Source organism: Macaca fascicularis, chromosome 14 (assembly GCF_037993035.2).
Source record: "Macaca fascicularis isolate 582-1 chromosome 14, T2T-MFA8v1.1".
Lineage (NCBI taxonomy): Eukaryota > Metazoa > Chordata > Mammalia > Primates > Cercopithecidae > Macaca > Macaca fascicularis.
This window is the reverse complement of record NC_088388.1, coordinates 73,320,542-73,341,379: the sequence shown is the minus strand read 5'-3', so window position 1 is coordinate 73,341,379 and position 20,838 is coordinate 73,320,542. Positions and strand designations below refer to the sequence as shown.

The following is a 20,838-nucleotide window of genomic DNA, read 5'->3' as shown; positions in this document are numbered from 1 at the left end:
TCTGCCTCAGCCTCCCACGTAGCTGGGACTACAGGCACCCACCACCACGCCTGGCTAATTTTTGTATTTTTAGTAGAGATGGGGTATCACCATGTTGGCTAGGCTGGCCTCAAACTCCTGACCGCGTGATCAGCCCTCCTCGGCCTCCCAAAGTGCTGGGATTATAGGTGTGAGCCACCGCGCCCAACCAAGATTCTTATATTCCTAAACACTAGAGTATTTTTGGCAGGCAAGTAATGATAAAAAGAAGATGCATATGCATCTATACAGCAACCACCAAAAATAAGACAAATGGACATAAGCAGAAATTCAATAGTGGTGACACAAATTAAATTATTAATGATAATTCACATAGGAGATAAAATTGAATAAAAATAATTTTCCAACTAAAGGTAGAGAAATGAAAATCTGAAAACAGAAATAGAAATCAAACACCATGATAGATTAATCCAAACATACTAATTTAATGTAAATGGATTAAATACTCTCATTAAAAGGCAGCATTTGTTGACCTTTTATAAATGCAAGCAATTCTATGTTATTATCAAAAAACATACTTTAACATTAAAAGACATAGACAATTTGTAAATAAAGTGATAAAAAAGAAAAAATATATATCCAGTCTGTTAAGTGGTTGTCCCAGCCCTGCTCACACATCTCTCCAGACACAGAGCACTTACTACCTCCTGAGACAGCCTTCCATTCTTGGATAGTTATGATTGTTAGAAAGTTACTCCTCAAAGCTAAAATGCCACCAGCACTGTCATAATTCTGTCCCCCCTGCACTAAGAGGACTTCCCTGGCCACACGCTACATCCCTTTCTAGTGGTACTGACCACACTCTATTATAGTTCCTTGTTTCTCTGCCTGATCCCATTCAGACTGTGGGCTCCCCAGGCAGGGACTATAGCTGTGTCATCCGTGGCCTTTTCAGCCCCCAGTCCCGGGCCTTCCACAGAGGAGGTGCCCAGAAACAGTCTGTGGAATCAGAGAATGGATTGTCTCAGAAGTGGTCTCTTCTTCAAGTTAAACATTCCTCATTCTTCTTATGTTCTTCATGGCTTCCAGACTCCACACCACTGCCCTCATCTCCATAGGCTCCAATTGGCCAATGTGCCCTTAATCTATGCAGCTTGGAGTTGAAGACAACATGTATGGTATGGTCTGGCCAGGTTCAAGCCTGTGCTGGATCCTGAGGACAAAGATGGATCCAACTTGGTCCATCTTCAAGGAGTTCACCGCCTTGTAGAGAAGACACACCTGTAAACAAACACATGCAGTAAAGTGTTACACACACTGAGAGAAGCTTGCATAGGGAACCGTGGGGACATAAAAGAAGTACTAAGTCTTAACAGGGAGGATGAGGACAGGAAAGGCTGAAAGTGACACTGAATTAGTGGGGACTTTAGGTTGTAGGTAACAGGAAACCCAGCTCAAACTAGCTCAAGTGAAAAGAGAATATTTTAGATCTCATAACTGAGAAGTCTGTGGATAGACTTCAGGCACAGATTGATCCAGAGACTCAAACAATGGCATCAGGACTTGGTTTTTCTTCCTCTATCCCTTAGCTCTGCTGACCTTTCGCTCTGTCCCGTGTGGTACCAAAGATGGCTGTTGGTCACACCACACTTAGATTCTATAGCTTAGCCACCCCTACTTTCGTATACATTCAGCCTAAGGCCCAGGAAGGATTCTGGATAAATCACTGCTCCAAGGAGGGTCATGACCCCCTTGGAACCAACAGATGGGGCTTAGCCCCACCTCAACCATATGGGCTGAGAGCAAGGGAGGGAAGGGTGACTCCCCAAGAGGAAGAGAGAGGTTCCGTTCCCAAAAGAAGGAATTCTGGGAAGGCCAAGACATCAGACGTCCACGATGGCCTCAGAAGATAAGTAAAGAATTTTTGGATAGATAAGAAGACATGGTGTGTTCCAGGCAGAATAAGAAGCATGAGAGTCTCTGAGGTGTGAAGCTGTTCTGGGGAACTCAAGTGCCTGTTTGCTCCAGACTACAGCAGGTGCTTTAGGTGCCCCATGTATATTTGTCTAGCCCTTCCATTTCGGTGCCAATTCAAATGTCTGTTGGAAATAGACATTTCAGGCTGGGTGCAGTGGCACACTCCTGTAATACCAGCACTTTGAGAGGCTGAGGCAGGAGGATCACTTGAGCTCAGGAGTTCAAGACCAGCCTGGGCAACATGGCAAAAACCTGTCTTTACAAAAAATGCAAAAATTAGCCAGGCATGGTGGCATGCACCTGCAGTCCCAGCTACCTGGCAGGCTGAGGCGAAAAGATTGCTTGAGTCCAGGAAGTGAAGGCTGCAATGAGTCAAGATCATCACCACTGCACTCCAGCCTGGAGCTGGGGTGACAGAGTGAGCACCTGTCTCAAAAAAAAAAGAAAGAAAGAAGAAAGAAGAAAGAAGGAGGAAGGAGGAAGGAGGAAAGAGGAAGGAGGAAGGAGGAAGTAGAAGGAAAAGGAGAAGGAGAAGAAGAGACATTTCAGTGTCTATTTCCACCTGCCAGCATCTGCACATTTTGTCTCAGGACTTTTGGAGGGACCAGGGCTATCAACCCATGTGTCAGGCTAGACATGCTGGAGAATTCAAGTCCCTCGAGCAGCCCTCGGCCAATGACTGACTCCCCTAACGCCCTTGCCTCTAATGAGAGGTAACTCTGGATGTATTCTACCCAGGCCTCTAGGGTTCCCTAGCAGTGCTAAGCTTGCTAAAGGTACACCTTATTTAAGGTTCCATTCACTCCTGTGTTACTTTCCCACTCTCCTAATTGTGTTTGCCGGGATCACGTCACACATGAACCACTTGTACTCAAATCCATGTCCCAGGGCCTGCTTCTGGGAGAATCCAAAATAGCCCCAAATACATTCTTCTAAAAATAAAGCTTAAGTCAGTGTCAACACTTTTTTTGCTTTGTTTTGCTGCCACACTGTCCTATTTACTTAGGTGGGATAACAAATATGCATAACATCTGAGGTACAGCCCCTCCTTCCAGGAGCTCCTGGTCTGAGGGGAAGGCAATAATAAGCATTTCATGGTTTCAAAGTGCCTTCTCGGCCACGAATCCATTTGCTCCTTGGAAACCTGCAAGGTTTGCAGGACCAAGATTCTTGTGTAAGTGAGGAACACAGAGGCTCAAAGTGAGGCAGTGACTTGGCCCAGGGTCCCAGAGCCAATGATCCCTGGCTGACCCCTTTCTTGGCTTGTGCCTGTGTCAGCACCATCCAGGTGGTCTCTTACCACTAAGAATAATTAGGGAATCCCTCCTTTCTCTGTGGGTTCAGCCAGAGCTCCAGTAAAGACACCCACATCTGTTGCTTGTTTTCTAAACATTGATAACTTTGGAGGCAGAAGATTAGAAGCACCAAAAAACAAACAGCACTCTGATCCTCCCAGGGGCTGCTTCACCTATTGCTCCCTCAGACTAGGGGCTCTCCCAGTGAGAGCAACATTCTCCATGCAGTCAGGGCCATTCTTCCCAAGAACAGGGACTTACACAAGGGTGATACATATGAAAAAGGGGAGACTCGTGGGATGGGAGCAGTCAGGGGACACAGACAAAGGCATCTAATTTAGGGCAGGGGAGATTTCCAGGAGGAAGTAGCATCTAAGGGTGAGTTAGCCTGCCCCAGGAGGAAGGGTGTTCCAGGCAGAGAGAACAGCGTAAGCAAAGGCCTGAAGATGACAGAGAGCATGTGGGTATTTGAGGAACTGAGATTGTCCCCTCCTGCTCCTTTCTGGGGTGAAAACCCAAGCTCGCATCCTCCACCCGCATTCCTTAGTTCTCCTACTCCTTCCTCCCACCCCTTGCCTGGAGCAGGCTGAAAAGGAACAGGGGAGGACCCTACCCATCTGACAGATGCACTGCCTGTGCTGGATCCTTCCACTTGTCCTGCGTGGGCTCACCACCCTTCTCCACCCACAGTAGGCCGCCTGACTCTGGAGCTTCAGTCTGGGTTGAGCCAACAGGAGGCAGTGGTAGAAGACCATAGGATGGGAGGGGAGAGAGAGAAATGTGCTTGTTCCCCTGGCTCTCTTCCTGTGAGAGGTTAGCCTCTACCAAAGGCCACAGCTCCAGTCCTGATGCCCTCCCCACCACTGCCCTCTCTGAGTTCCAGTAATAACCCCTTCCTCCCCTCGCCCTGTCAGCCCAAGTAGTTTCCATCCTCACTGTTGCTTGCCAGACAAACTGCACTATTTCGTCTTGATTTTCTAAACCCTCACCACACTCTAAATTACTCATTTTTCAGGGTGCCATCTGTTTCCTACCTGGACCCTGGTGACGCACAGCCCTAATCCACAGTTAGAGGATGGACAGGGTGTGCTAAGCCCTGCAAAGTGCTGGAAACCTGGGAGGAGTTATTTAGTTATTGGTATTCAGCTCAATTCCACCTCACTTGCCTATCCTTTTTTTTTTTCTTTCTGAGACAGAGCCTCGTTCTGTCACCCAGGCTGGAGTGCAATGGCGTGACCTCAGCTCACTGCTACCTCTGCTTCCTGGGTTTGAGCAATTTTCTTGCCTCAGCCTCCCAAGTAGCTGGGATTACAGGTGCCCGCCACCACGCCTAGCTAATTTTTTGTATTATTAATAGAGACAGGTTTCACCATGTTGGCCAGACTGGTCTTGAACTCCTGACCTCAGGTGATCCACCCACCTCGGCCTCCCAAAGTGCCGGGATTACAGGCATGAGCCACTGTGCCGGGCCCCTTACTTGCCTCTTGCCAGCCCAGCTCATGAGGGTCCAGAGCTGTTCTAAGCACAATATTTGCAGCAAATAACAAATCCACAAGGACGTATTACTGACCCTGTTTTCAGAAAAGGAAACTGAGTTTCAGAAGAAGAAATTGCCCAAATTCATGAAGTCAATTAGAGGCAAGTCCACCGTTTGGACTCCAGTCTAGACTCCAAAGGACCAAATGAGACAGCAAATGTGAAGATGCTTTTGCGACTATGAAGAGCCACCATACCTGTCTGAGCTAAGAACTGTGGTGTGATGCCTGTCCCTCCCCACAAGGCTGAGTCTTGAAGAAGGTCAGATCTGGTAGGAACCCTAGAGATCAGACAGTGTCACACCATCCTGTGCAGAGAGGAAAACAGGTCCAGAGAGGACAAGTAGTTCCGCCAAAGATGAATATTTGCTGTTGGAATCAGAATGAGAATCCAGAATGCACATCTTCAGACACCTCATAAACACATCAGTGAGAAGGACGTAGCACTCCCCTTAGAGAGGGATTTGGAAGAGAGAGAAGAAGAGGGGATAGAGAAGAGGAAATGAGCTGATTTCTGGGCTGTAGCATTTCAGATTTTGGGAATGCAAGGGATTAAGGACCAAACTGACAAGCCAGGAGGAGATAAGACCCTGGAGGCACAGACACGGGCTCCTCGTGAGTAATGAAATAAAGTAACTTGATGTGACTGTTAAACTTCCTCTGTGAGTCACATTGCATTTCCCCCCGGTGACCCAGGCTTCTGAAACTGTTGACAGGTACCATCCACACTCACTCTACCTTTCAACATTTCCCCCCCCACTTCCTAGACCTTGAGTTAGAAACATCAAATAGATCAGAGTCATCTGGTTAGGTGCACTGAAAAATCAAGATGTAACTCAAGGGATACCATGGTGGAAAAGACACAACTCGTCTCTGTTCTCACAGCGCTTCCAGTCCAATGGGAAAGGCAGGCCCCAAACAGATAAACAGAAGATTGGGTTGAGTTCTATGAAGAAAACAAACAGGGAACTGGGTGGATGATGGTGCCATTGACTGAGACATAGAAGATTGAAAGGGAAAGAAGTCAAGAGTTCCGGTCCCCACGTTATCCAAACAGAGACATCAGGGAGGTTGTTGGATATGGGAGTTTGATGCTCAGAGGAAAGTTTTGGCCCACAGGTTGAAAAAGTCTCCTACTGACCTTTGAGGTTCTCTCAGGTTCTATCTCTTCTTGGAAGCTTTCTCTGATAACATAATTCCTAGGGGTCTTCCCTCTCATGACCATTATTCACTCACTCATTCTCCTCTGTGCTAGGCTTGGTGCTGGGAATGGCTTGGTGCCCTCGATGAATTTATGTTCTAGGTGTGGAGTCAACCGATAGAGGAGACAATTGTAACACAGAATGGTAAATGCTGTGTGAGAGGAAAGCCCAAGGGGCTGTAGGAGCAGAGAAAGTGGGCCTCTGTGCCAGTCAGGTCCTGCAGGAAGAAGATGGCTATCTCATATGGATAATTCAAGAAGGCTCTATTCAGAGATGTGCAGAGAGTGGGGAAACCACAGGGGTTGTGAGATATCCTGGAGCTGAAAGCACTTGGGCATCACTACCACCCCTAGGCCTGAAGAGGAAAGAGAAGGAGGTGGTTACAGGAATCTAGACTCGGGGAGAGCTCTAAGAGAGGGCTGAGGGCAGAGGGAGCTGTGAGCCTCAGTTGAAGATGCAGCAAGAACAACAACAAAATACTTTTTTTTTTTTAAGTAAGTGAAATATATCAGAATCATCTGGTAAGGTGTTACTGAAAAGTAAGGTAGGGGATGGAGGTAGGGAGACAGGAGAAAGGAGGAATTAGCATTTGTAAACTGGATGCTCAGGGAAGGCCTCACCAAGAAGGTGACATTTAAGCCAAGACTTTTTTGCAGCATATCTCTAGGTGACTCTTCCCCTTATCCCTTCAATCAGCTCATCCTACCCTCAAACTGCATCCACCCTACTCCCCCATCCCAGGGTCAGGGCCATGTCTCCAATGTCTTTGGATTAGGGAGCTCCTTGAAGTCCCTGTCAGACTAGAGATCCCCAGGGACAGGAACTCTGTTTCCTCCCACTCTTTCTCATCCAATGACAATAGAAGCTGCCATTATTAAGCCTATGCCTCACGCTAGGCCCGGCCCTAGGCATATTATACACATCACTTCATCTAAGCCTCCTGGCAAGGCTCCGGGGCACAGCTGGGGAACATGAGGCAGCTCAGCCCCCTTTCCAAGGCCCAGCTGCTTTCCCTGACATGGTTCCTGCCTTATCCTCACCCCAGAGAAGGGGAAGTAAAGGATAGACCTTAAATTCTACTTTTTTTTTTTCTTTGAGATGTAGTCTCGTTCTGTCACCCAGGCTAGAGTGCAGTGGCGCAATCTTGGCTCACTGCAACCTCCGCCTCCTGGGTTCAGGCGATTCTTCTGCCTCAGCCTCCCGAGTAGCTGGGATTATAGGTGCATGCCACCATGCTCAGCTAATTTTTTTTGTATCTTTAGTAGAGACGGGGTTTCACCATATTTACCAGGCTGGTCTTGAACTCCTGACCTCATGATCCGCCCGCCTCCCAAAGTGCTGGGATTACAGACATGGGCCACTGTGCCCAACAATTTTTTTTTCTTGAGATAGGGTCTCACTTTGTTGTCCAGGCTGTAGTGAGTGCAGTGGCACAATCTCGGTTCACTGCAGCCTCGACCTTCTGGGCTCAAGCAATCCTCCCACCTCAGCCTCTCAAGTAGCTGGTACTATAGGCACATGGCATCATGCCCAGCTAATTTTTGTATTGTTTGTAGAAATGAGGTCTCATTATGTTACCCAGGTTGGTCTTGAACTCCTAGGCTCAAGTGATCCACCCACCTTGGCCTCCCAAAGTGCTGGGATTACAGGCAGGAGCCACTGCTCCTGGCCGACCTTAAATTCTTGAAGGACTGTAAAAGGGAACACAGATCAGACTTCTATTTTATGTCTCCAATGGGTGCAAGGCCCAAAGGGTAGAAGTCAACAAGAGGCAGTTTTTGTTAAAATGTGAGAATATCCTAACAGTCAGAGCTGTCTGGCTGCCTTGCAGGCAATGAGCTGCCTAGAGGTGTGCAAGAGAAGCTGGATAGCCTCGTGTCAAAAATGAAATAGAGGTGGGGTGTGGTGGCTCACGCCTGTAATCCCAACACTTTGGGAGGCCAAGGCGGGCAGATTACTTGAGGTCAAGAGTTCGAGACCAGCCTGGCTAACATGGCAAAACCCCATCTCTACTAAAAATACAAAAATTAGCTGGGTGTTTTGGCACACCTGTAATTCCAGCTACTCAGGAGGCTGAGGCACAAGAATTGCTTGAACCTGGGAGGCAGGGGTTGCAGTGAGCCGAGATCGCACACTGCACTCCAGCCTGGGTGATATGTTTCCAAAAATAAAGAAATGGGAGGATCTGTTAGGCTCATGAGGGATTTGACTAGGAAACTCGTGAGAATTCTTCCAATTTACATTCTAGAATCCTAAGATATGATTCTAAGACTTTGGTTCTAAGATTTTATTAGAACAAAAGACAATCCCTATCTTCAAAGAACTCACAACCTAGCGGATGAGGTGGTTACTTTCTATAACTGTCATAAACAGTCCTACAGAGTAAATGCAAGGCCATGGGCAGGATCTGAGAAGGAACCCTGACCAAGCCAGGACTGCATGGCTAGTCTCAAGAACCATCTGCATCAGAGTCATTTGGAAATCTTGTTTAAAAATGCTGATTTCTGGGCTCCACTCCAGATTTTCTGAATTAGAACCTCTGGAATGGAGCCCAAAAGTCTACTCAGTAAAACAAACTCCCATGGGGATTCTTAGGCAGATTGAAAACTGAAGCTGCAGGACAGGCACAGTGGTTCATGCCTGTAATCCTGGCACTTTGGGAGGTGGAGGTGGGCAGGTCACTTGAGCCCAGGAGTTCGAGACTAGCCTGGGCAACATGGAGAAACCCAGTCTCTATAAAATACAAAAATTAGCCAGGCATGGTGGTGTGTCCCAGCTACTCAGGAGGCTGAGGGAGGAGGATCACCTGAGCCCAGGAGTTCAAGGCTGCTGTGAGCCATAATCACTCCACTGTACTCCAGTCTGGGTGACACAGTGAGATCCTGTCTCAAAAAAAAAAAAAAAGAAAGAAAGAAAGAAAGAAAGAAAGAAAGAAAGAAAGACAGAAAATTGAGATTGCAAGCTTAGGTGATAAGGATGACTTTTCTAAGAGGTGATCTCCAGATTGAGAAAAAGGAATAGTTGGGTCAAAACAAGGTGGGTACAATATGCCTTAGATATATTCTGAGATTCTGTAATTGAGAGTATGTGCCTCAGATATCCTGGAGCAGACCTCTGCAAGGGAGTGAGAGAGCCGGCCTGAGGCTATTATTAATTATTCTGAGGCAGTGAGCGGGTAAAAGGGTGCTCCACAGGGTCCCTGGGAGAAATTCTCTGGAACTGTTCCTTTCTCTGCCACTAGCCTCTTGGCTCTTATTCCCCAGCTGCCCCAATTCTCTGAAGCCTGCAATGTCACCAGCGAGGAAACAACAGTTTGAGTGAGGGCATGGTGGTGGAAAATAAAGTGTCATGGGACAGAGATGAGTAACGTGTGGCTGAACACAAGTTGGTCAGGCACTGTCAGGAACTTTTGAGGCTTGATGGAGGAAACACCTGCTGGTGCTACTCAGAGAGAGGGGGGTGTGTAGCAGATTTTGGGTCTGGGCTCTGCCACCTGGGCAAATCCCTTCTCCAACTGGGCCTCTGCATCCTATGTAGAAAAGTTTGTGTAAGAATCATATTAACTTGCTGTTGACCCTTTGGTTTTAATACTTTGGACTCAAAGGTCTCATCTGACCCCAACCATAAGCCTGTGAAGAATGCATGGTGGAACTATACCAACTTTACAGCGAGGCCAAGTCCCGGTGAGGGGCAGCGATTCGCCCACCACCACACAGCCACGCCGCAGCAAAGTCGGCTCCTGGAGATCGGCCTCATGCTGGGCTTGCTGAGGCCCAGCGGAGCGAGAGGCTTTCGGTCTCTGGTCCAGGAAGCAGGCGCTGCAGGGGACGGAAGGGTCGTTGCCCACAGCCAGGGGAGGCCAAGGAGCTGGGCGGAGGCACTCAAGGCCAGCCCAGGGAGAAGTGGGTGTGCTGGGGCCCGGGCGGGGCCGGGGGAGGGGACGCCTGGGGAAGGGAAAAGGGAGCCGAGCGCGGGTGGGAGCCCAGATCCAGAGAGCGCGCTGGGCGGTGCGGGGCACCCGCGGAGTGGAACCGGGCCGGTGGAATGCACAGGGTCGCAGCGCCTGGGCCATCCTCGGTCAGAGGCCAGCGAGCAAACGGGCGCCCCAGAGCCTTGCTGAGAGGCAGGTAAGGCACCCACTGAGCTGGGAAGGCTGAGCTACAGTCGGGGGTGCAAGTGAGGGGTCTTCCCGCCTCCCTTCCAAGGGTCACGGGGCACTCTCCGTGAGACTGTGGAACCGACGGGGCGTGGGGCAGGGGTGGGCGCTGCAAATACCGAGCAAGTCCTCCAGGATCCTTCCCGATCCTCCCGAGCGCAGTGATCGCAGAGCAGCATGTGGGAGTAGGGAGCTGGGCTATGCGCGCCGCGTCTGGAAACCGTGGGGACTTGCGCCGTTAGTCCCAGCCCTCAAGACGGCGACAAGAAAAGTTCCTCCACACCCACAGGAGTGCAAGTGAACACCTGCGGCTGGCAGCCAGTGCACGCGCAGAAAAGACACTTCAGGACCCAGCACAGTCTCATTTGGCCGGGGCCACTGGCTCTGCGGAGCTGACTTGCCCATTCCCTCTACCACACTGTGTCCCTCACCCTGTCTGACCTAGTCCCGGGAAAGCTGGGGACTCCCAAAATCATCCTCTGCTGCCAGTAACATAGGTCGAGGCTGGGAGTCGGGAGACTTGAGTTCTAGTTTACAGGCTGTGTAAAGCCGGGCAGTCACCCCTCAGCTCTGCGCCTTGCCCTCGCTTTTCCTGGGTCACCATTTGTAAAATGGGCCTCCTGCTCCTGTTGCCTGCACACCTCATGGGACAGAAGGAGAAAGGGGGATTGGACCTGGGAGTCTCTTATCTCGAAAATAAGTGAGTTTAGGCCGGGTGCGGTGGCTCAAGCCTGTAATCCCAGCACTTTGGGAGGCCGAGACGGGTGGAACACGAGGTCAGGAGATCGAGACCATCCTGGCTAACACGGTGAAACCCCGTCTCTACTAAAAATAAAAAAAAAACTAGCCGGGCGAGGTGGCGGGCGCCTGTAGTCCCAGCTACTCGGGAGGCTGAGGCAGGAGAATGGCATAAACCTGGGAGACAGAGCTTGCAGTGAGCTGAGATCCGGCCACTGTACTCCAGCCTGGGTGACAGAGCGAGACTCTGTCTCAAAAAAAAAAAAAAAAAAAAAAAAAAAAAAAAAAAAAAAGAAAATAAGTGAGTTTAGTCCTTGCATGAAAGCCCACCAAAGTATCCCCTCCTAAAATCCTCTCCCGACTCCCCACTAATTTGCATATAGGGAAACTGATACCCCAGGGGAGATGATTTACCTAAGGTTACAACAGAGACCAAACAGAATTAGAACCCAAGTTTCCTCAGTCCTAGCCCAGGGCTCTCTCCGCTTCACCTACAAAGGCATATTGTAAACGTGTGAGCGCCTCCTTATTTCCTTGCATCCGTCCACTTTGTTCCTGATGGAGGAGACCCATGCTGGGGGCCTGGAAACTGCTTTCAGATTTTCTTGACTCCTTGAGATGATAACCATCACCTTCTCCATCCCTCACTCACTCCATACCTCTCAAAGCACATCCATAAATTTAATGTGCTAGTGATCAAAATACCTTCTGAGAGGGAAGAAAGACAAGAAACTCCATCTTATTGATGAGGAAAATGAGGCCTAGAGTGATAGTTACTCAACCAAAATGCATGACTAGACGTGTTGGCATAGTAGGGGCAGGAACCCAGGTCTCCTGATTCCCCCTCTGATGTGTTCTCCACCAGCTACAGGACTACAGAATGGTACCCCTCAATGATAAAGGACTGCAGGGATGATCAGAGAGGGTGGGAAACAAGGAAGGCTTCTGGAGAAGGTGAGGTTCCTGGGAATCAAGAAGAATAATAAGAACCTCCTGGTTGCGTCTGAGGCTAGGAGAGCTGGGGTGGGAAAGGAGACATAGAGATGGCTGTTCTTGATAATATGGGGGGAAGGGAAAGATATGGAGACAGAAAAGGAAACAGTGTGACCAGGCTGCCTGATAATTTTCTTGTATGTTTGCAATTTCTAAAACTTTCCCATCTCTTGTCTCCTCCAGTTCTCATATGAGTTAGGCAGGGCAGGGATAATTATCCCCATCTTATAGATGAGGTTCAGAGGAAGTAAATGCAGTGTTCAAGGACACAGAGCCAAGCATACAGCCAAGATTAGAATCATGAAAGGAACACTTGAACGGCAAGATCACAGGCCGAAGGACCGGGGAGTTGGACTGTGTGTGTGTGTGCAGGGGGTGGGTGTATATAGCCACACCCTGGGTAGGTACACAGGGAAGAGGGTTGCAAAGCCATTGCTGGTGTTTTGAGGCCAAGAATGTTTGCCCTTTGGATTGAATGGGGTCCAGGTGCAGGGAGCATCTGGGCTTCCAAAGCAAGCTTAGAATTCCTCCTCCTGTGACTCACCCCACCTGACTGAGATGACTGCTTTTCTTTGAGCCATCCCTTCCCCAGACCAAATGAAATTTGTTTTGCCCTTCCCTGGAGGTTGCTTTTTAAATATTGTAAGCTGTTTTCATGAATGTATATGTGTGTGCCAGAGCAGAGGCATGCTCTTAGAGAAGAGGCATTGATTCATTTATTCTTGAATGCCTGCTAGCTATCAGGGCTGGGAAATAAAGAAATGTATGAGGCACAGGACCCTGCCCTCTTACCTCAAAGCACAGTTACACACACACACAAACACACAATTTCAATACAGCATAGTGCTCTAATAAGTCTTTGTGCAAAGCACTTTTGGGGAAAAAAACAAGAGGGAGAGACTAACTGGCTAGGGAGTGAGGAAGGAGGTGTCCCAGGAGAAGGTCTACAGAGATGAATTGGAGCTGGGTCTTGAAGGATGAGTAGGAGTTTGCCGGGCAGGTAAAAAGAGGAAGGGCATTCTTGTTTAAGAAAACAGCATGAGCAAAGGCAAGAGATGTGCAAGTGCAAGGAGTATTTGGAGAGTGGCCTGTAGTTCAGTGTCATGGGTGCAGGCCACTGAGAAGAGCTGCGGGGAGATGAGGCCAGTGTCAGAGTCACATTTCAAGGCACTTCAGTGGTAATCAGAAGAGTTTAGAGTCTGCCCTACTGGCAGAAGGGAACTTATAGTGGAAAGGTCTGTGGAGGGGAAGTCAAGATACTTGGTTTCTGGCTCCAACTCTGCCACTACTGGGCTGTGAGACTTTAAGCAGGTGATTGCCTTGGGGAGGAGGGTCTATTTTCCCACTGGTTGAATGAGGGGGTTGCACCAACAACATGATCATGAAGATCTCTTCCAGCTCAGATTCTATTCCTTTTCCTTCCAACTGGATGCTAGGGGCTACTCCTTCAACTCCTCTCCCACTCCACCAGCTCTCCAGTCCACAAGAGTGGTAAGACCACTGAGGGGACAGTGGCAAAACTGTACACCCCAGGAGCTGTCTTTGGATCACCTACCTGCTTTATGTGACTTTTTCTACCTGCCTCTCTGTACTTCATTTCCAGACACTGAAGACGCTCATTCTGAAAGAGTAGCTGAAATGGAGCAATGGGAAAGAAAGACCCAAGGGTAGAGTTTCACTTTTCCCCCAGAGCAACCTGAACGAAAACCCCACTAAGATCCCCAGTTCATCCCTCAGATCACAGCTTTAGTCCCCAAGTAGGGGTTGGACAAGTGCAAGGCAAGTGCATTTTGTGAGAACCTGGTAATGTGTGGGAAATAGCAGGAACAGAGAGTGAACTTGGCTCATCTAGGGAATCAGGAGTAGGTCTGGAGCAGCGGGGTGCATGGGAGACGAGAGCATAAAGGAAGGCTACCTCCTCCTCCGAAGCTTACCAAGCTCCATCTCACTGGGTCCTTGACTAAGATTGGTGAGAATCTGTGGTGCACGAAAAGGCCATAGTAACAAAGTTAGAGGAGATGATGCCACATGACACTAGGAGGCTGTGTCTGGTGTGATGTGAAGCTTAGATGTGAGGAAACACTGCCATTTGTAGTGGAAAGAGCACCTGAACAGTACCGCCAAACACCTGGGTTCTTGTCTGAGTGCTGCCATTTATGGGCCATGTCATTTTGGACTAGTCACTTCTCCCTTCTGAGCCTCAGTTCCCTCATCTACGAAATGGAGGGTTGGCCTGGAATCTAGATTCTAGAAGATCCTTAAAGTCCCTGTCAGCTTGGCCATCTGCTCACCCTCTTTCCTCACTGGCCTATCTTCTATTTCAAGGCAAGACCTCTCCAGGGCAGGAGCTCTGTCTTCCCCATCCAAGGATCTTGGTAATCAGGGACTCTCCTGGACAGGGAAGCCAAGGAACTCAGAAACAGTGGCAAAACTCCCCCGTTCCTGACTGCGAGTCCCCAGCTTGAGCCCCAGAGGCAGTCCCAGAGCCCCAAAGAGAACCAACCTGTGCCTTCATCAGCTTTCTGCCTCGCCTAATTCAGACAGGAGGCCCTTGCACCCAGGCCCTCCCTCCCACACAAACCCAGCACCTAGAGGTATGGAACTATGGCCTCTTTCCTCCTCCTGTCAGAATCACAAACATCCTAGTCTATCCAGAGAGGCCCTGAGGTGTGAAAGTCTCATGAATCTTTATTCCCCTCATGGAACACTGCCTCAAAGCCCCCCGCTGACCTCCACACTGTCCCCTTCTCCCACTTTCTGCAGAGTCTATCTCCTCCTCAGGCTGGATCATCCTGGCAGGTGAGCTGTGAAGAGGAAAAATGAGTAAATCCCTCAGTTTGGCTCAGCTGGGATATTAGATGTAAGTCAGTCCCAGGGCTCAGAAGCATCTTAGCCTGTGAGGAAAAGGTCCACAGCCTTCTCTATCTTGGGATTTGAGAAGCTCTAGAAATCCCCCAAAATGCTTCTCCCATCAGCCTGTCTAACTTCCCATGGTTTCACAGCTTGGTTTCATGATTCAAATCATCACAGGACATTAGAACCAACTGGGACCCCTTCATTTTACAGATGCAGACAGAAGCTGAGGCACAGAAAAGGGAAGTCTTACGTCCAAAGTCACACAAGGAGCAGCTGAGCCGGGACAACCCCCTGGGTTTCCATTTCCTTCACCGTAAAGTAAGGGCATATAGCCTAGATGGGCTCTGAAGGCCCTTCCAGCCTCTGCTCTACAAAATACAACCACCGCCATCTGTGCAGTGTCTAGTGCCAAGCACTACATGATGTTCTTTAATTTTCACAACAAAGCTCTGCTACAGATAGTGCTCATTCTGTGACCGTGTTCATATCCTGTCTATCTGAATAGATTGGGTGGTAACACATCATTTGTTCATGTGCAAAATATCAACGCAGCTGCCATTCTCCCACTCATGTCTGTTCCCTTGGCATTCTAAAAGGCCCTTGCTAAGGTAACCCTTAGGAAAGGGAATGTTTTAGGCTGCACCATCAGCTGGTCCCTGAGTGTGAGTCCACATGTTAAATAGGTTTCTCATGATGTCACCCAATGAAGACACTAAGTCTGGAGTTGGGGGACAGCAATCAGAGGCCCTTTGGTCACTGCACAGTTCCTTTAACTGCAACCCTAGGCTGGCCTGACCCAGCTGCTGCAGGAAGGGGAGGGGCTGTGGGAGGGGGTCAGAGCCCACAGCAGGACTATTGCACAATCCTTGGGGCCTGGCCTTGGGCAGTCCACCCTGGTTCCTTCCTTTTCTGCTTTCTCTCCTGCTTTCTAGCTCTGGGCTTTCCCAGCTCCGAAGTCAATACTGAGATCTCAGATGTGTCCAGAGACATCCTGAAGAGGCTCGGGGGCTGAGGAGCCTTAGTGTGTCCACAAAGAGACTCCTGAAACTGACTGAGAGCCAGCGGATTTGCCAGCTGGTGAGTCTTCCAGGTTGAGATTTCCCTCCCTCTCCCTGTCAGTTAAAACCCCTCTCCGATGATACGTAAGAAAACTGAATGGTAACTGCCCTGCCCTGGGATTGGAGCTCGGGACAACTAGGAGCTTTCACCTTCACAGTATGTGCTGTGTCCATTCTTTTTTTTTAAACCTATGTGTACATATTTGCTTCTTGAAAATAAAAAGTTTTTAATCCTCTTCTGTATAATACAAGTGTATACTCATAGCAAGCCTTGAAAGAGGAGGCCAAGGATGATCATTTTTCTTTTTTTTTTTTTTTTTTAGACAGAGGTCTTGCTCTGCTGCCCCGGCTGGAGTGCAGTGGCATGATCTCGGCTCACTGCAACCTCTGCCTCCAAAGTTCAAGCGGTTCTCCTGCCTCAGCCTCCTGAGCAGCTGGAAATACAGGCATGTGCCTGGCTAATTTTTGTATTTTTAGTAGAGATGGGGTTTCTCCATGTTGGCTAGGCTGGTCTTGAACTCCTGACCTCAGGTGACCCGCCCACCTCAGCCTCCCAAAGTACTGGGATTAAAGGAGTGAGCCACCGCACCTGGCCTATTTTTTTAAATTGTGCTTAAAACACACACACACACACACACACACACACACACAAATGTACCATCTTAGTCATTCTTGAGTGTACACTCAGTAGTGTTAGCTAGATTCACCTTGTTGTGCAGCAGATCTCCAGAACCTTTTCATCTTGCAAAACTGAAACTCTATACCTACCATACAACAACTCTATGGTCATCTCTTTTGGTAGATGAGGAAACCGAAGCCCAACCAGGGAAAGGAACTTATTTCCTTCAGAGTAGGCTCCTCCAGACACTTACACTGTTTGTTTGTTGTCTACCTGTGAAATTGCCTGAGGCTCCTTCCTCCTTCAACACTTACTTGGCCATTTCCTCCTCGGGTCTCACATCTGTCTCTACCCCCACTTCCCCACTTTGTTATCCTCTCTGCCCCAACTCGTGACTCAGCATCTTGCACTAAACTATTTCAAGACTCGTGTAGCTGGGCTCACTGCCTCAATTCCAGCTCCCTCCAGTCCACATGACAGTCAGAGTATCCTTTCCAGGCACAGATCTGACCATTTTATCTTCCCTAGCTACAGAATAAAGTTCCAACTCTACAGAGTGGCACTCAAGGCTGCCCATGATCTGGCTCCTATCTCTCCTGTCCCACATCCTATGCTATTCTTCTACACATCTTACACTTCAACCTCTTTATGCTACTTTCCATTCTTCTAAACATGTACACACTTTGTTGCGCCTTTGCTCATGTTGCCTTCCTTTGTCTTCTCTGCCTCTTAAAAATCCTTCAAGGTCCAACTCAAATGCCTCCATCACTGTGGACACTCTCTAAGCCCTGATCAGTATCCATTACTTATTCCTTTTAGCCTTAGTAGCTCCTGGCTTGTCCCCTGCATTGTATCAGAGCAGAGCCCCTGGATCTGGGCGAAGGCACTGGATCTGAGCCACCCCGAGCTCCCATCACAGGGCCTGGCCCATATTGGTGATAACTATCTGGATGATTTTTTGAGTTATTTATTTCCTCATGCTGCTCCTACTTGCTATTGGCAGACACGAGGGAAGAAGCAGCCACAGATCTTTTGCCTGACACATGGGGTAGTAGATGAGAATGTATATCTCCTGGATCTTAACTCAGTGAGCTCTTGTTCTTCTCCCCTCCTCCATCCAGACAGGACAGCACAAGTACTAGATGGCAGAGGGCCCCAAAGGCCTTGCATAAAATGCTGCCCAGTCCTGGCTAATTGCGTTCATAGAGCCATTGATGAATATTTATCATGGTCAGAATGATCATATTTTCCAGGGAAGAGATCTTATGGTTAATAGTCACATTAGTTAACTTTAGTTTGTTAACAGTTCTGCCCATATGATGGAGGACTGAATGCTTGGCCCATAGAGAATTCCTTAAAGTGGACATCTTTACTAGAAACTATTGAGAGAAGGATAACACCCATTCAGTCTTAGGGCAGTCCTCTAGAAAAAGGGAATGCCCAGCCAGTCGCAGGGTAGTGCCCTGGGAAAGGAGAACACCCAGTCTCAGGGTAGTCCTCCAGATTGGAGGAAGAGACATAGCCCTGCTGACCAGGCATATGTGGCCTGATGATATCCTTATCAAAAACAAGAGGATAGCCACATATTGCCTTATATGTTAAGTGTTGGGGGGAAGGGAAGGCTGTGATGATAAAGGTGGTGTAGTGTGGCTGAGGGGTGGGGAGCACTGAACGGAGGCTTCCCTAAAGGAAGTGAGTGTGGGGCCTTGTTTACAGGGAATGACATATGGTTTTTCAGAGACAAGGATGCAAGTCTGTTTTAAGATGTTCTTTCTGACTGGGCACAGTGGCTCACGGCTGTAATCCCAGCACTTTGAGAGGCTGAGGCGGGTGGATCATGAGGTCAGGAGATCAAGACCATCCTGGCTAACACGGTGAAACCACATCTCTACTAAAAATACAAAAAAATTAGCCAGGCATGGTGGCGGGCACCTGTAGTCCCAGCTACTTGGGAGGCTGAGGCAGGAGAATGGCGTGAACCTAGGAGGCGGAGCTTGCAGTGAGCTGAGATCGCGCTACTGCACTCCAGCCTGGGCGACGAGCGAGACTCCATCTCAAAAAAAAAAAAAAAAAAAAAAGGTTATTTCTATATTATAGACTAAGGATCTCTGAGAAGAAGGAAAAGGAACATTTATAATCACTTAGTATATGCCAGGTACATAATGACTTTATTTCAGGAGACAAGATAGTTGGCGTGCTTGTGTCTTCTTTTTGTGGGCAGGTAAACCCCAAGCCAGACTGAGAACTCCTTTCACTCTCCCGCCCTCAGGCCCAAGCTGTTCTTCTCTTCTCCAGCGCCTACAGTGGTTGCCAACCTGTTCCCATTTCCCTGACCACCTCCTTTCCAACAGAATTTCTGCAAATAGCTAGGAATATCTAGTCTTTGGGACACAGGATGCTTGAGAGGGCAAATGATCCAGCTTCTGGCCTCTAGGTAGGATGAAATTTAAACCATCCCCAGGCATCTTCCAAAAAGGTGTACCCATGGAGTCTTTTTTTTTTTTTTCTTTTGAGACAAAGTCACACTCTGTGGCCCAAGCTGGAATACAGCAGCTCTATCTCGGCTCACTGCAACCTCCACCTTCTGGGTCCAAGCGATTCTCCTGCCTCAGCCTCCCAAGTAGCTGGGATTACAAGTGCTCACCACCACGCCCAGCTAATTTTTGTATTTTTAGTAGAGATGGGGTTTTACCATGTTGGTAAGGCTGGTCTCCAACTCCTGACCTCAAGTGATCCACCTGCCTCAGCCTCCCAAAGTGCTAGGATTACAGGCATGAGCCACTGTGCCCAGCCTGTCTGTGGAGTCTATAAAGAGAACTGTGCTGAAGGAGAGTTGTGATGAATGTCTTCTTATGGTGCCACACAGTCCTGCTGAGAGCTAGCTTGGAAGTGGAAGCAGCTCTAAGCTAGCCATAAGGAGCAGGGCTTTCTGTCTTGGCTCTACCTCCAATATTCTGTGATCATGGACAAGCCACTTATTCTCTCAAGGCCTCAGTTTCCCTGTGTGTAAAATGGCAAGAGTTACATTAAATAATCCTTAAGGTCCTTCTAACCTAAAGTTCAGTGATTTATAGAATCTAAAGAAATGAGAGATTAGTATGGGTTCTGATGGTCAGGGAAGGCTTTATTCTACAATTATTTATTGAGTACTTATCGAGTGCTGTCATAAGTGATTGCATATAGCAGTCAGTAAAACAAATATAGGCCCTGCCTTTATTATTTACTATATGGTCTAGTGGAAAAGACAAACATGTAATCAAGTAACCAGAATAAGCTATTGTATTAGTCCATTTTCATACTGCCATGAAGGAATACCTGAGCCTGGGCAGTTTATAAAGAAAAAGAGGTTTAATGCACTCACAGTTCCACATGGCTGGGGAGGCCTCACAATCACGGCAGAAGGCAAAGGAGGAGCAAAGGCACATCTTACATGATGGCAGGCAAGAGAGCAGGTGCAGGGGAACTGCCCTTTATAAAACCATCAGATCTCTTGAGACTTATTTACTGTCATGAGAACAGCATGGTAAAAACCCACCCCCATGATTCAGTTACTTCCTACTGGGTCCCTCCCATGACACATGGGGATTATGGGAGCTGTGATTCCAGATGAGATTTGGGTAAGGACACAGCCAAACCATATCAGCCATGATGCTAGGATTTTACTGGGATCTGAAGGGAGGAGGTCATTTGAGCTCCAGGTGACAGAGCCATCCCCTCTCTCTTTTCTCTTGCCAACAGAGCTTCTACCGAGTCTTCCCCCACCTCAATCCCTGTTGCTATGGAGACTACCAATGGAACTGAGACTTGGTATGAGAGCCTACATGCCGTGCTGAAGGCTTTAAATGCCACTCTTCACAGCAATTTGCTCTGCCGGCCAGGGCCAGGGCTGGGGCCAGACAACCAGACTGAAGAGCGACCGGCCAGCCTACCTGGCCGTGATGACAACTCCTACATGTACATTCTCTTTGTCATGTTTCTATTTGCTGTCACTGTGGGCAGCCTCATCCTGGGATATACCCGCTCCCGCAAAGTGGACAAGCGTAGTGACCCCTATCATGTGTATATCAAGAACCGTGTGTCTATGATCTAACACGAGAGGGCTGGAATGGTGGAAGACCAAGACACCTGGGGATTGCGTCTGGGGCCTCCAGAACTCTGCTGTGGACTGCATCAGGTCTCAGTGTCCCTATCTGTAAGAGCAACAAGAAACAGGGCTAAGGGAGGTCATCACTGGGGTGGGAGAAGAGGGGCTGGTAGACCGAAGCCTTGTGCATAAGGATTTTTTCCCAGGAAAAGATAGACTTTATAAACAGTGGGAGTCCATGAACAAACATATAAAAGTAGCAACAGATAATGACCAATAACTGGTTCAGTGGCTGGAGTACTGGGGGCCTGAAGGTTGGAAAAAGGAGAAGTTGTAGCAGAGGGAG

At 48.5% G+C, this 20,838-nt stretch overlaps 1 protein-coding gene and 1 long non-coding RNA gene across 8 annotated transcripts in view; one reads left to right on the top strand and one right to left on the bottom strand.

The window, feature by feature from the left end:
* Positions 1-440: 440 nt before the first annotated feature.
* The window catches only part of LOC102143434 (uncharacterized), a 78,255-nt gene continuing 57,857 nt past the window's right edge, over positions 441-20,838 (bottom strand). For all 5 annotated transcript variants that reach the window (XR_012423514.1, XR_012423513.1, XR_012423512.1 and 2 more), the window contains one exon: positions 441-1,260. This is a non-coding gene — a long non-coding RNA (uncharacterized lncRNA). The remainder of the gene's footprint in view (positions 1,261-20,838) is intronic.
* Positions 9,973-20,772, top strand: KCNE3 (potassium voltage-gated channel subfamily E regulatory subunit 3). 3 transcript variants are annotated; one of them, XR_010580911.2, is made up of 2 exons: positions 9,973-10,115; positions 14,942-15,074. XR_010580911.2 is itself a non-coding variant. In XM_045370240.3 (2 exons), the coding sequence occupies exons 1-2, from the start codon at positions 10,033-10,035 to the stop codon at positions 20,496-20,498; spliced, it is 435 nt and encodes a 144-aa protein (XP_045226175.1). In that variant the 5' UTR covers positions 9,973-10,032; the 3' UTR covers positions 20,499-20,772. The 3 variants fall into 3 exon arrangements, 2 of the variants coding, with proteins under 2 accessions (XP_045226175.1, XP_015290970.1); XM_045370240.3 differs by lacking the exon at positions 14,942-15,074 and adding an exon at positions 20,147-20,772; XM_015435484.4 differs by lacking the exons at positions 9,973-10,115; positions 14,942-15,074 and adding exons at positions 15,635-15,808; positions 20,147-20,772.